Source organism: Trichoderma reesei (genome assembly GCF_000167675.1).
Source record: "Trichoderma reesei QM6a unplaced genomic scaffold TRIREscaffold_2, whole genome shotgun sequence".
Lineage (NCBI taxonomy): Eukaryota > Fungi > Ascomycota > Sordariomycetes > Hypocreales > Hypocreaceae > Trichoderma > Trichoderma reesei.
The window spans coordinates 478,498-492,783 of record NW_006711149.1 but is presented as its reverse complement, the minus strand read 5'-3'; the positions used below and the strand labels follow the sequence as shown (position 1 = coordinate 492,783).

The 14,286-nt window shown below is 54.9% G+C and overlaps 3 protein-coding genes across 3 annotated transcripts; 1 reads left to right on the top strand and 2 right to left on the bottom strand.

Annotated features, from left to right (window-relative positions):
* Positions 1–4,080: 4,080 nt before the first annotated feature.
* On the top strand, positions 4,081–7,385 carry TRIREDRAFT_35454 (N-terminal binuclear Zn cluster-containing protein; the record flags this gene model as incomplete). Its single annotated transcript, XM_006961946.1, has 4 exons — positions 4,081–4,293; positions 4,435–4,616; positions 4,766–6,539; positions 6,603–7,385. Coding segments are annotated over 4 exons (2,952 nt in total), but the record flags the coding sequence as incomplete, so codon positions are not given.
* A 960-nt stretch (positions 7,386–8,345) lies between these two features.
* TRIREDRAFT_103555 (uncharacterized protein) lies at positions 8,346–9,089 on the bottom strand (the record flags this gene model as incomplete). Its single annotated transcript, XM_006962034.1, has 1 exon — positions 8,346–9,089. The coding sequence occupies one exon, from the start codon at positions 9,087–9,089 to the stop codon at positions 8,346–8,348; it is 744 nt and encodes a 247-aa protein (XP_006962096.1).
* A 1,397-nt stretch (positions 9,090–10,486) lies between these two features.
* TRIREDRAFT_120060 (uncharacterized protein) lies at positions 10,487–13,282 on the bottom strand (the record flags this gene model as incomplete). Its single annotated transcript, XM_006962033.1, has 1 exon — positions 10,487–13,282. The coding sequence occupies one exon, from the start codon at positions 13,280–13,282 to the stop codon at positions 10,919–10,921; it is 2,364 nt and encodes a 787-aa protein (XP_006962095.1). The 3' UTR covers positions 10,487–10,918.
* Positions 13,283–14,286: the final 1,004 nt, after the last annotated feature.

Sequence of the window (14,286 nt, the reverse complement as noted above, 5' to 3'; positions counted from 1 at the left end):
GCTTGACTTGCTGTGTGCTCTTTGCGGTGAAGGTGAGCTTTTCGGTATCTGGTAAGCTTGGTAAGCTGGCCGCCAGTTTCATGCCAAGGTCGAGGGGGGTGCAAGGAGACGTGGGGGGAGAGGAATTCGAAGTCCAAGTCGAAGAAGCCGAAGAAGAAGATAGTACTAGCGGGGAAGCGAAACGACGAGGTGCAGGTGGCATGGCTTCATGGGTTCTGCAGTAGTTCTGAAACAGAAGAAAGAAGCCTGATCCTGGTGCCTGACTAGGAGGGAGACGCGAGATGGCGTCTACAGCAATGGCATGGGAATAGCAAGGATACGGCACACTGGAGAGAGAAGACGGGTTGGAAGAATTTCTGGGGCCAATCGGGGCTGGATGTAGTAAGCCAAAGGCAGCAGATTGGGCTGACATTTGGCTTAAACGACGACGAAGGCCGTTGGGAGGGAGGTGCATGTGGTGTGTGTAGCGTGGAGCCCGTTGGCATTTGTGTGCTCGCGCGCGCTAATGTGAGGTGTGGGATCATAGGGCATGGCACGGGCATGGCATGGGCATGGTGTGTGAATGGTATTATCCGCGGATCGATGGGCATCTCCGTGTGTGGAGGTTTGAGAGGAAGAATGCGTTAGTGTGTAGGGGCGAGGGGAGAGCGTTGAAGCTAAGGTAGGTAGGTAGTAGGCACAAGTAGGCGGTTTATGTGATGCTGCTACTAGTAGTAGTATCTCAGTATGGGTCCTGGCAGCACTGGTGTTGAAAGCAGTGCGCTGGTGGCTGTAAGCTGATTTGTTGAAGAGTCCTGTATGGAGAGATCTATTCGTCACGAGGAGTGACGTGTTAGTTTAGGTGGCCTTTGCGAATCGAGAGAGCGAGAGAGACAACCGGGACCTAGCTATCTGAAGGGTTGGAAGGGAAGGGCCTCAGCCTGGAAAGTTCTTGAACGGAAGCATTGGGCGGTGAGTCGGAAAAGAATGAGGAATAAATCGAACAAGAACGAGACAGAGACAGAGACAGCCAAACAGAGACAGGGTGGGCGGGACAGAGCCCTGGGCATACGGAGCCATGCGTGTGTGGTGTTGCCATCCTTACCCCGGATCTGCTGCGTAGCTGGTGATTGGGTGGGCTCAGGTAATGCAGATGGAGTTTGGGTAGGAAGATTTCCAAGGTAAGGTAGGATGGGGTGGTAGTATTGCATTTTTTTTTTTTTTTTTTTTTTTTTTGGCTCACATCAAGGTACTTTGAATCAGTGGGAGGAGGAGACGGCAAAGCGAAGGTACCTGTAGTTTTTTTTTTTTTTTTTTTTTTTTTGGCGGCGGTGGGGAGAAGGCGATATATGATCAGGCCGGCCCCGTGGGTGTGTGCATTGGAGCCTGCTGCGCTCGACTGCATGTAACTGGTAAGTATGTGACAGAAGATTGCGGAAATGCTCTCACTGGAGAAGAGTGGATGTTTCTGTGCAGATAGTTGGCATCTTACGGTGGTATGTCATTCGCGGACAAAACTGGGACGGGAGGCATGATGGCATCAGACATGTACAAGAAAGACTACTACGACGTAGTAGTATGAGGCAGTTGAGACGCCGTCCACTCGGCCTTTTCTGTTTGTTACAGGTAAGAAAAAGCGCTCTGCATCTCGCCAGAACAGGTGGGGAGTGGACAGCAGCATCCATAGCTCTCTGTTGACACAGTTGGGGTTCTCCTCGATACATCCAATGAACCTCAAAGTTGTTGGATACCTACCTGACTCGGAGAGCTCAGGGTGATGATACCTAGTGCTGGTAGGGTAGGGTTGGGAAGCGAATGGAAGTTGCGGAGGGTACAGCATGCGTTTGTTGTAGATGAGCCGAAGACTACCTACCTAGGTAGGCACCTGCTACCTGCAATGCATGGGTACCAAGGCAAGCCTGACTCTCCGGGTAGTACTACCTACCTACCTATGCAGAGACGACTTGTGTGGTTGCCCATCACTTGTTATACCCGATGATATAGTAGGTAGATACCTTAGCTGGGAACATGACAAGAGGTTCGACCTTTGCGCTCTTACTTCTGTAAAGAGAAGGTGGGTATATCGATAACAGCGTATTACCAATGCGGGGACCGGAGGACGAAATCAAGCGACTTTCGCTGGAGTCTTGCCTTTTTTTCTCTCGGTCAGATAGATAGATCCTCCGGTACCAACCTACTGTAGGCATTTCTTCACCTTCCGGTGCCTCGTCGACTTGGCCTCATCAACTCGCTATTACCTTATGCGGGCACATTAGCAACCCGCTGCTTGCACCAAGACAGCAAGGCGCGGGGCGCTAATCTGTGTCAAGTGTCAGTAGCACATGGGGCCGCCGCCACGAACATGGCCGCCGCGTTAGCAGGTACCAGCCACCCACGCGCCGGGCGCCGCCATTGGCAGGTACCGCTTGATCCCGGGCCCCATGGTCAGCCCCGAGCAGCGAGGTCGTGCTGCTAACGAGATAGTGATAAGGTAGTGCTGGAGACAAGAGAGCCCGAGCCTCGCTGCTCGTGGGGTTCGGGTGCAATCACATCTATCGCGGCTGCCCACCATCCAGCTGCTCTGATTTGATCCTTCCTTGTTCCCTCATTCCCAGACCCCCGCCAGCCTCGGACCTCTGAACCTCAACTCCTCCAGCTCTGCCGTCCCTACAAGCCGCAGCTTTGCCTGGGTAATAGGTAGTATATTCGACTCGAATCGACCCGACTCGACTCGACTCATACCGCATATCTATCCTGCATTGCTGCACGATTGCAGCAGCATTGCGTCCCCCTACGCCGCTCTCCATCCTCTTGCGCGGTGCTACTGCTGCATCCCTACCTTATACCTGACATCTACATCATCCTGTCGAACGACAACCTCCGCCTGGCTTCTTGCTGCCTACCTACCTACACACCAATCTTCCTTACCTTGGGTACCGCTGCTACTTGCTGCCCACTCGTTGACTTGCATTGCCGACTTTGCGTCGTCGCGCAGCTTCCGCCGAGTTGATCGCATATCAATCGCAGCCGGGGAAGCTCTCCGACCCGTCTCTCTGCGCATCGGCGCTGTGGTGCTTCTGTTCCGCACCTGTCATATCTCACGCTCAAAGCCTTCGTTTATGCGCTGCGGCCAGACTCGTCTCGTGCATGGTTGACGCCACGCTTGCGACCGCCTTCTGCTCTGTTCTCTGCCGACGGGTCGTCGTCCGTGTGCCTGGCGAGCTTCTGAGGCGTCGACGGCTTGTGCCTCTGCTTCTTGACGCCCCTCAAACAACCACCGCTGTGTCCTGGCCGATATTCGGCCTCTGTCATTCTGGACGATGGGATAGCGGAATAAGGGAAGCCGAGCATTGATTGGCCACTTGTCACGATACATACATTTCCCCACACATAATACTTATATGTGCATATACGCGAGACGAGATACCAAGGAGAACGCATCAAAAGAACGCGGACGAGGAGGAGAGCCAAGGAAGGACAAGGAAAGCATTGCCTCTAGACGGAGTCTGTGGACGGGGGCTTCCTTCACTGCGCAAAGCCACAGGAAGCAGCAGGTGAGTTGGCCGAACGGAATCGCATCGAGTCGCCGTGCTTTGCATGCATGGTGTCCCACCACTTCCCCCGCTGGCTTAACTGCGATCTGACCTTGTAGGTGGCTGTCCGATTTGTCAGTCTAGACCGAGAACCGTTCCCCTTGTCCTTGTCATCATCACCGCCCGCCTGCGTCTCTGTGGCGTGTGTGCGTGTACGTCTGCATCAGCGACGGCGAGAAGAGAGGAAGTGGTAACGAGAGTGTGTAGAAGGAGACGGAGAGAAGAGAAAGGCAAGGGATCAGAGTCGACGGGCGACCGAAAGAAAAAGACCGGAGACGACAGGGATCTGTGGATGCACGGTGTCGGTAATATCTGTATCTCTGCATGCACGCTGCCGTGGCCTTCTGTCCTTTCTCAGACGCTCCTCAGACTCTGCTCTTCTCTTCCCCCCCAGAGAGTCTAACGCAGACACCCCTCCCGACCCCCGACCTCGCAAAGCTCGCTCGCTGGGCGAAACTGGCCAGCCTAACACAAGAAATCCCAGCGTTGCCTTAATTCTCCTAAAACCATGCCCACGCATGGCCCGCCATCCCCGATCCTCCAGAAAAGCGTCAAGCGTCAGCGGCAGGACTCGTACGACGGCACGTCATCGCGCAACGACTTCTCAAGCCCTGAGCGGCAGGCTGGCGATGCGAAGCCCGGAGGAGGGGTCATCGCAGGCAACGGCATCAGCAGCGCCCGCGCTGCGGCCGCTGCCTCGGCTGCCTACCCTGGCATCCCTGTCGCTTCTGGCACTGGCACCGGTCCTGACAATGGCACCGGTCCTGGTCTTGGTTCCCGTCTCAGTGCCAGTGCCATCGACGTTGCGAATGCAGGTGCTGCCGCAGACACCACCAACACCGCCAGCACTGCCGACTCCGAGGTAGCTGCGTCGGCTGGCAAGCCTGGGCAGAGCAGCAACTTTCGCAATGTCAGCGCGTGCAACCGCTGCCGTCTGCGTAAGAACCGCTGCGATCAGAAGCTCCCCAGCTGCGCGAGCTGCAACAAGGTCGGCGTTTCTTGCGTCGGCTATGACCCCATAACGAAGAAGGAGATTCCTAGAAGGTGAGCCAATGCGGTTGCCCAAGAGGAATAGAATAAACCGAGACCATCCGCTTGTTCTTATTCTGAAAGCACATCTAGCCATCTTTATCTTACTCTTTGCTGCCCCCCTATCGAAGTTGTGGCGTCGCTAACCTCTGGCTCCTACCTAGTTATGTCTTCTATCTTGAAACTCGTGTGGAGGTGCTGGAGAAGCTCCTTGCATCCAACAACATAACCTTTCCACCAGCTGAAGATCTGGATGTATGCTCCCGTCCTGGTTCCGAGGGCAGCTTTCCAGCCGTACGCGAAAGGGGTTACTCAGGACAATCCGACGTTGCGGGCTCTCGCATATCGCGACCTCACAGCCATCGTAGTCAGGCGCTGGACAATGCGCTGTTGCCGGAAAAGAAGCAGGGCAACCAGAGCCCGGCCATGCTCAACATTGTCAGCCCGACCAAGCCGCGATCCCTCGCGTCTGCATCCGGAGTTTCCTTTGCTCGTGTTGTGTTCGCCGCAGTGCAGTATTCGGTATCAGACCAAAACAGCGGGCCGGACAAAACCGCGACCTCCAAGACGTCAATGCGCGACTCCTTCTTCGGCTTGCATACACGACCAACTATCCAGCCGGCCACATTCCCCAGCAGAGATGTGGCCATGCGCTTGGTCACGCTGTACTTTGAGCATGCAAATCCACAAATCCCCATCCTGCACCGCGGCGAGTTCATGCGCATGTTTGAGAAAGCGTATGCTAACGAGGGCCGGGGCCTCAGTGCGAGAGAGTTATATATGCTGAACATGGTCTTTGCAATTGGCTGCGGCGTCATCGTGGGCGAGCCAGTCAAGGCGGAAGCTTCTGGAGGCTCAAGGTTATCGTTCCAACAGAGCCGAGGTCAGTGCCAGCCCGAAGAATATCACGCAAGTGCAATCGTCCATCTCGAGGAATGCCTCAGCAGCAGCGGTGGTGGGCTCGAGGTACTACAGGCCGTGCTTCTGCTTGCCAACTTTGCGCTCCTGCGGCCTGTTCCGCCGGGCCTTTGGTATATCACCGGCGTGGCGGTGCGTCTTGCTGTTGACCTTGGTCTCCATCACGAGGATACAGCTGACATAGATGATGCTGGACCGCAACACTCAAATGGCGATGGCGCAGACCGAGGGAGGCGCCTCTGGATCCGAGACATGAGGCGTAGGCTGTGGTGGTGCACCTATTCCTTTGACAGGCTGGTGAGCACTTGTGTTGGTCGGCCTTTTGGCATTAGCGACCAAGTCATCACGACCGAATTCCCCTCGCTACTGGACGATGCCTACATCACCCCCAATGGCTTCATAGAACCGCCTGCCGGTCAGGATCAGCCGAGCTACAAGCGTGTTGCCCATCACTACTTCAAGCTACGCATGCTGCAGTCTGAGATACTCCAGGTCCTGCAATATAACCAAGCACAAGTCGCCAGGACCACAGGGGCTCAGGCTCGATCGTTTGTTCCGGAATGGTCTAGACAGCTGCCATCACCTTATCTTGTTCATTTTGACTCGTACAGGTCATGGCGGATAGATATCGACCGGAGACTTCGTGAATGGAAGGACAGTGCGCCTTCAAAGCAGGAGACTGGTGTGGCTTTTTCGACCGAGTTCCTCGACCTCAACTACTGGCAGGCCATCGTTCTGCTGTATAAACAGAGCCTGAGCATCCCTGCAATGTTTGAGGGAGAGTACAATCCCTCCAATGAGGTCAACAGTCCCACAGCCTTCACTGCTGAGCTGCGCGAAGACGAGGAACGCATATATCTCAAAGTCGCCGAAGCGGGACAGAAGATTCTCCGCATATATAGACAGCTACACCTGAGCAGCCTCGTAAGCTATACTTATTTGTCCACTCACCATCTGTTCATGGCCGGCATCTCGTATCTTTACGCCATCTGGCACTCACCTACTGTGAGAAGCCGCCTAGTAAGTGAATTCCTGCGAGGCCACTATGAGAACACGTGTCGCTAATGAGTCGACGTGCAACAGACAATGGACGAAGTCGACTTTACAGTACTGGCAGCAAAGTCAGTATTTACTGACATGATTGACAAGTGCCCGCCGGCAGAGACCTGCCGCGACGCTTTTGATCGAACAGCCAAGGCCACCATACAGATGGCCACATCAAAAGGAGGCTTCGGCTTGCCTGTACAGCAAACTCGCCAACCTCTGACCAGAAGGGAAACGACCAACTGGGCCCCTACTCCCGTGGACATGGCCCCTAAGAAGCCAGGACCTCGACATGCTCAACACCACCATCACCACCACCCATCTGAACAGCAGCAGCAGTTTCAGTTTGACTTGGCAATGGGCGATAGCCTGTCGTCGCCCAGCCTATCGACAGCAGGAGATAGAGCCACTCCGCCAGTTACGATGGCGCATTCTCACCCTCACAGCCACGGACAGCCAAGCCCCATGCGGCGGACAGGTAGCTATGACGACGGTCACTCTGCTGTGGACCAGTCAATGATTGCATCTCCCTCTCTCCCACGAAGCCAGACCACGCCTGGCAGTGCCAGCGGCGGAAACCCTTTTTTGGGCCAGAGGAACCAGCAGTTTGGCATCCAGGGGCACATGGAGTATCCGGATGCGCAGACGATGGAGCTCCTGCAGACGTTTGGGACCGGATCCCACAGTGGCTTCGGAGCCATGGATCAAAATCATATGGACTTTGGCCTTGGCATGAACTGGGAGGGCATGCATAATGATTATGCGGAAGCGCAGCCTATAAACCCCTTTGATACGTTTTTCTTTGGCGGGCCTCAGGGAGGGAATTCCGGATTTGGTGCGTCTCATGACGCGGGCGGCCACTCGGAAGACAATGACATATGATGATGATGCGCGAAATCAGACGACGATGACCATGGCCGGGAAGACGACGAATGATTCTTGGATGGGATACGTTATGGGAGGCTTGCATGAATGCCTGAAAGCCGTTCTTGCTCTTTTCTTCTTCTTTTACACATTGCATACATACCCATTTCTTCTTGTTTACTCTCCTGGATTGACTCGTTCCTTGCACTGTCATGTCTCGCCTTTGTCGTTTCTTGCATACATGGAGGCTCTTTGGCTTTGCTGATACAACAGGGGTTTGACTGAAGTACATGATCGGCGGACAGAGGCAGCTACATTTGGAAACGGAATTTCACCCTCCGGAACGAGATAATGCCTACCTTACCCAGATGGAGGGCATGCAGTGTTTAGAACGGCTATATATAGGTATATGTACTCTTACAGACGCCTGTTAGATATAACAGTCTTCATGTCTGTGTGCGTGCTCTGGAGTGTGCGAGCATGCCGTATATCGACCAATAAATCGGAGGAAAACAAAAACATGACGTTGCGCTATTCATTATTGTTCATTCTTCGTCGTCAGTGCGCCAACGGTATTAAACATGAGGAGTCTAGAAAGGTCAAGTCAAAATGAGATTCCAGCAAAGATGAAAACGCCTGAAATGACAACATTATACATTGCTCGTTCCCGCCCATTTGCTTCTTTCTTTCCATGCTGCAGTGAGCGGATACCTTGTCCAGACTCTTGTTCCTCGTCGCATAAGTCAACATACGCCCGGGCAACGAACGTGGTGTCTTGCAAGTGAAACCAGTGGCAGAAGCAAGGATCGGCGGCGCAGACAGTAGAAGTCGGGAATTGTGAGGACGGTAAGGGGGCTTGTGGAGGGGAAGCAAGAAGAGGTAAGAGACCAATCGGCTGCTTGATTCCTAGCATTAAGCTTAGCGACGGTATCTCCTGTCGTCATACTCGCTGTAACTGGATCGCCGGCTGCTCGATCTCCTTCCCCGGCCCTCTCCGCCCCTTGACGGACCGGCTCTCCGGCTGTGCCGCCTTGAAGACGGCGTGGTTTCTTCAATGACAACCACCTCGTTCTCCTCGTCGTAGTCCGAGGGCAGGGGATCCTCCCTAGGCGCCGGACCGCGCCCTCCCGAAGACGAGGAAATTGTCGTCAGCGGCGACCGCTCTCTCGTCTTCCGCATGGGCTCAACCACGACTGGAGACTTGCCCCTCCTTTCACTCCTGTGCTTGGACGTCCTCGTAGTGCGTTCACGGCGCATCGAGAGCACCCTAGCGCCGCGTGTCGAAGGGACCTTCTTCTTCGGCTTCTCGCTTTTGCGGAGCGAGCTTAGCATGCTGCGCGAGACGTATGACTTGGACTCGGTCACATCTGACGTGCGGACGAGCGAGGAAACAGGACCGAAGCCCAAAATTGTGTAGATGACGAGCAGCAGCAAGATGAAGCCGATGACCGAGGCAATGACGATGCCGACTATGGCGCCCGGCTGGAGGGAATCGTGGAGGTCGCCGTACGTCTCAGGGATGACAACGAAGGTGGTAGTCGCGGAGTCGCGCTGTCGAACCACGAGAGAAGCAGCATCGCCATGTATCGTTTTTGTCGAGACCAGGGGGGCTTTGGCGAGCCCGTCTATTAGCTGCCGCGGAAGAGGCGGTAGAACCGGCATTCTGGTGGCTTGTTCTGTGTGTGAGTGTGTCTGTTTTCCTCTGTTTCCCCTGGATGGAGACGTCGATGCGTGAATGGCAGCTGATTGGACGAGATATGAACCGCTCTCCGGTTGGTCGCGAGGAGTAGAGCAGCAGAGGGAAGAGGAAAGGAAGAAGAACCCGGGAGAAAGCAGCAGAGGAGACAAAAAGGTGGCTCCGCTTTCTTTTGCTGTTCGACGGAAGGACTCTTGGAAGCTGAAAGACGAGCACCAGAGCCAAATCGGATACGGTGTAGAAGCCGGAGATGGGACAGACAAATAGCCAGCGAGGACGACAGAAGGCAATGCAATGCACGAGGGCCCTCAGTAGGATGACAACGGCGTGGGCATCCAATGCATCGTGTCGCGTCCAGGGGTTGCCCAAATGATTTTTCTCTTTTTGTCTGGTTGCCTCGAGAGACTGCCTCTGGTTGGAATGGACGTGGGAGAGGATGTGAGATCACAAAGTAAGAGAGAAAAAAGGGGAGACAGTTGTGCTACCTGCCTCTACCTCTTGTCGTCTTTCTTTTCTCAGCTGTGCTGTGGTGATTTGTCCGGTTTGTTGGTTCGTAATGAGAATTGGCCGGGCATATGTGATAAGCCAAACATTGGCCCAGGTTCAGGCACAATGTGGGCTGGATGGGCGGCAACGAACCGAGCCTAGGAGAAAAAAAAAATAGATCATTTGGTGAGAGCGCAGAGGAGAGGGGGAAATGGTCCCCAGCCACCGGCCATGTTCGTTCCTTATGGCGTTCCCAGCCACATCATTTCCAGTGGAACCTGGAATACGGAGCTGCGAATGGAGACAAACAGGTTGGTTGCTTTGGATTGGACTTGTGCTTTGGAGACATAAGGAGGAAGGTCAAGAGCAAAGCGGTCAATGAATGAAGCAATGACAACAGAAAAAGAAAAATATTATCTTGGGTAAGGCAGAGAGACTTTTTTGGAGTTGATGACAAAAGGAAGGGTTGAGAAGCTGCTCCTTCCCTTGGTCAAAGTGGATGACGAGTGTGACGAACCTGGGAAGTTGCATTTGTGTGTGTGTGTGTGTTGGTACGGATCGCACTTGACGATTCCATGTCACCCCGCCCCGCACTGGAAGAGCATCGTTCCTCGTCGTTCCTCGTTGTCTTATTATAATCGATAGCGAATGAATGACTAAGGGAACGAGGGAAGATGGTGCCGAACGTCAAGCGAGGAGCTTCCATAAATAAAGGCGCCATGCAGTATTCTTGACGAAAGCTCACAGCAGCATCACACATTCATTGAGTCATCGAACCCTCTAGGTATGTGTAGTATTGTAATGCAGCTTTTATCTCGGGCTCCAAAAGTTTGGCTCGATCTGCCCTCAGTCAATACTCAGAGAGAACTAGTACCCCGATAACTTTTGTTTTCTATCATGCTTTAGCCAACCCCCAGGATTCAGCCTCATCGGAGCGCTTTTTTCGTCATCAACAATGGATATATGCAGTTTCATTATGCATCAAACAAGCCAGGCGTGACCATGCCCATTTCCTTCCGCACCAGCGCCCAACTCAAAGAAAAGAAACCCCCCAAGAAGAAGAACAAAAGAAAAAGAAACAAATAAACTCAAGATGAGGCCCAGAATCGACTCACGGAACATGAAAGATGTCCGTAAGTCTTGACCGGCCTATGTGACTCGCAATGCAACGCCCATCGCAGATGTACATGACCACGACCAAGCGTTGCAGCAGATCACTCTGCTCGAACGTACCCAGCGAAGATGGCCAAGAGAAAAGATGCAGAAAGAAAAGGCAATCATCAAGGCCGGCTGGCACAACTTTCCCCCTTCATACCCGAGCAGTTGGCTTCTGTGGGATGGGTGGCAGGGCACATGTAGGTGGGGGTGCTGGAGGAGGCATTGCCATCATTGGGATGCTCTTCTTGCGGCCCATGGTACGGCCATAGTTACTGGAAGAAGACGACGGCCGGGTAGGGGTAGGCGGCAGCGGCCCAGTTGGCGGCGGCGAAAGCTGGGGAAGTGTCTCAGCAATGGTATCGATTGGCCTCAGATCTCCTATCGTCGACCATTCAGAGTAGGCGGACGCGATGCTGGCTCGTTTGGGCTTGCTACTCCAAGAGAAGCCCAAGGAAAAGCTTCGCATGGTTTCGCCGTCAATCTCTCTCGAGTTTCGATGCCTCTTGATCTTGTCTGCCCAGGAAGCTGCGAGAGGGGCGGGCATAGTTGCATACGACCGCTCAGACGTTGGTGACGCCAGAGGGCTATCGTCTTCAAACACCGACTGACCCGTCACGTCTTGATGCCTCTCCGGTGTGCTATCAGTTTGAAGCTTAGGAAGAGCCCCAGGGCCTGGGCTAGCAACTCGAGCCTCTCGCTTAGGCAGCAGACTAAGACGCCGTGCGCCCGTTGGTAGCTTCCCAAACATCTGAGGCACATTTGACACAGATATGAGGCGCCCACGAGAGAGCTTGGGCACGTCGGGGACGTGTGTGGGCAATGCTTGCGATCGAAGCTCGCCATTATGGCTCGTCACTGGCCGTTCCGGCATGGTGTTTTCCTTCGGAGAGGGCTGGTCTTCCACTGTGGACAGGGGCCTGCCTGTGCGAATATTGGCAAGCCTGCGCAGCGAGCTGCGAGGAGCTACAGTGACTGGCGACCGAGGAGGCCCCCCCGATTCTTGGGCAGAGGCAGCCTTGCCGTAAAGGAACCGATGCCCAGTCTGTTGCAGCGGGGGGAGGATAAAGCGGCGCGTGCCACGGGGCTCAGAAGGAGACGGCGTCGCAGTGTTGACCCAGAGCTGGGAGGCTATGTGGCTCGGTTCCGCCGCGCCGTCACCGACCTCTTCGACGAACGGCCCCATGGTCTGCGCAGAAACACGGCGACTCATGATGACGCCGGCGTTGGGTCTGGGTTGGGCGGTCTCCGGGATGGTAGTAATCTCCAGCGGCAGAGGGAATCTGTCGCGTATTGGGGAGTCGGCGGGCGAAGATGTGGTCGACGTGAGCATTGTTCGCTGGCCAGAGGACAAGAGCGACAGCCTATGGGCGCTGTCGCGGAGGTTGTCCAGCTGACGACCGTCGTGAGAGGCGACGCTGTTTGTTGTCGACTTGTCGTCGCTGGTCAAGTCTTGGCCTATGGAGTCAAAGTCGATGACCGGTATGGAATAATCACAAGCTCTCCGTCCGTAGTCTTGCTGGAGCATGGGCGGCGGGCTTGCAGGAGTGCCCCGTGGCGATCGCATGGCGTCTCTGTCAATAAGCGACCCCTGGCTCTTCCTTTCGCGAAGATAGAGGGCAGCAATATCCTCCTTGGATTCGGACTCCTTGACCTCGAAATCCTTGACCTCCACCTCTTGAGGCAGCCCAACCTCGGAGAGTTTCCTTCTGCCGCCGAGCTGCTCAATCATGGCTCGTAGACTGGTCATCCAGTCGTCCATATCCTCAGCGCTGTCAAAGACCATGACCATATGTTGCGTGTAGCGCTTCTCGGAGGATCGAAAGGACAGCTTCGACAGGAGCGATCGAGAGTCGGTTGTAGACGCCCCGTCGTCCTCTGTGCTGGCAGAAACTTGCAGTACCCAATGGCGACCAGGGATCATGTCGGTTGCAAAGGCGGCTGACGACTTGCCCAGCCGCAGCACCTTTTCGGGCATCCGATCAATGACCCCATCACCGCTGTATTGAAGCAGATAGCCAGCGGTCACAAGAATGTAGATCTTGGTCGTCCACGGGAGGTTGGTGGTCGACAGAGAATCTCCGCGGTTTCTTCTCCTGAACAGGTCTCCAGAACTAGTGCCAGCGCCACCAACGCCGCCGCTGACATTGGCTTCCGTCTGTGAAAGAGGTGCTATCATCTCGGCAACGCTAGTCTTCTCGCTCAGCTTCATAAGAGCTTCCGTGGGCAGGGCAACGGCAGCAAGTGTCTGCTGCTTAAGTGCCTGTTGGTAGGCTCGAAACAGAGACGGCAATGACCAGGTGGCAAGAGTCGGACGAGGTTGCTTCGCGATGGACATGCCCGGCGTGCGCTTCCCTGAGGAAGCAGCAACACCGGCGCCGGCGACATTGGCAGGACTGCGAGATCGTGCATCTTGGCCGTCTTCTGGCTTCTCGATGGGTGAGTCCCACGGGTAGTCCGTCGTGGGGAGGGCGAGCTCAGACTTGACTTGCTGCTGCCCGTAAGGCCAGTAGTTCATGTCTGCAAGAGACGCTCGAAAGCCACCAGATCGAGGAGAGGCCTTGGGCGAGGTTGAGTTGAGGGAGCTGAATGAACTGGGAGAGCGCAGGGTTTCTTCAACCTTCTGCCCTTTGTTGGATCGTGTGAAGATGGTTCGAAGGCCAAGCCTGGATTCCCGACGCCCTAACTTGGAACCTTTTGATGAAGTTGGTCTCCCACTTTCAGCTGAGGGGTCGACTATCGGTACGTGATTCCGTCGGGGAAAGGAATTGCTGCCTTCGAGGACATCATGCCTGCCGATGGAGGCCATGCCGGAGCCGAGTCGGGCGTTGGAGAGGCCTGGACACGATCGACAGGGGGGCTGCACGAGGCGAGGGACGATAAGCCGAGAACGTGGTGGTTTGCGTCTGCGTGTAAGTGAGGGGGATGCTGATCCTCGGGGTCAATGCTTGGATAACCCATAAAACTTGGGCAAGAGAAGCGGCTTGCTGTGGATGAGTGACTGTGTCCAAGAGATCGACACAAGCTCGGGGGTGTAAATGAGTGTATGGGTATACGAAGGCGTATGATGCTGGAACTCCCGCCGATGCTGTGCACAGACGGGCAGGCAGAGCGCAGACGATGGGTGGATTGTAGTTCTCTTCGGCCACAGATCTTGAGAGGCTCGTGTAACAAGAGGCGAAGGCGATATGACGAAAGAATCAGATGAAATCGATATGGACTGCAGAGCAAGGCTTGTAAAAGGACCCGTGGAAGCAATGGCAGCAGACGATGCGGAGGGAATGTGGTGCTACTGCGAAAGAGGCAGAGAGAACAGACAAACGGCACAGGGCACTGAGCAAAGGGCACAAGAAAGGATTGAGTGGTTTGGCCTCCCTCAAGACGGCATTGTGACGAGGAAGAAGTTCCAAGGGAGCAACGGCTCCAGTCATGAGAGGTGGGACAGTGGGCTACTCATATGCACCTCATGGTTCGAGTTTGCACCTGGGCTGCCATCGCCGGTGCAAGTACGGCGGCGGTACA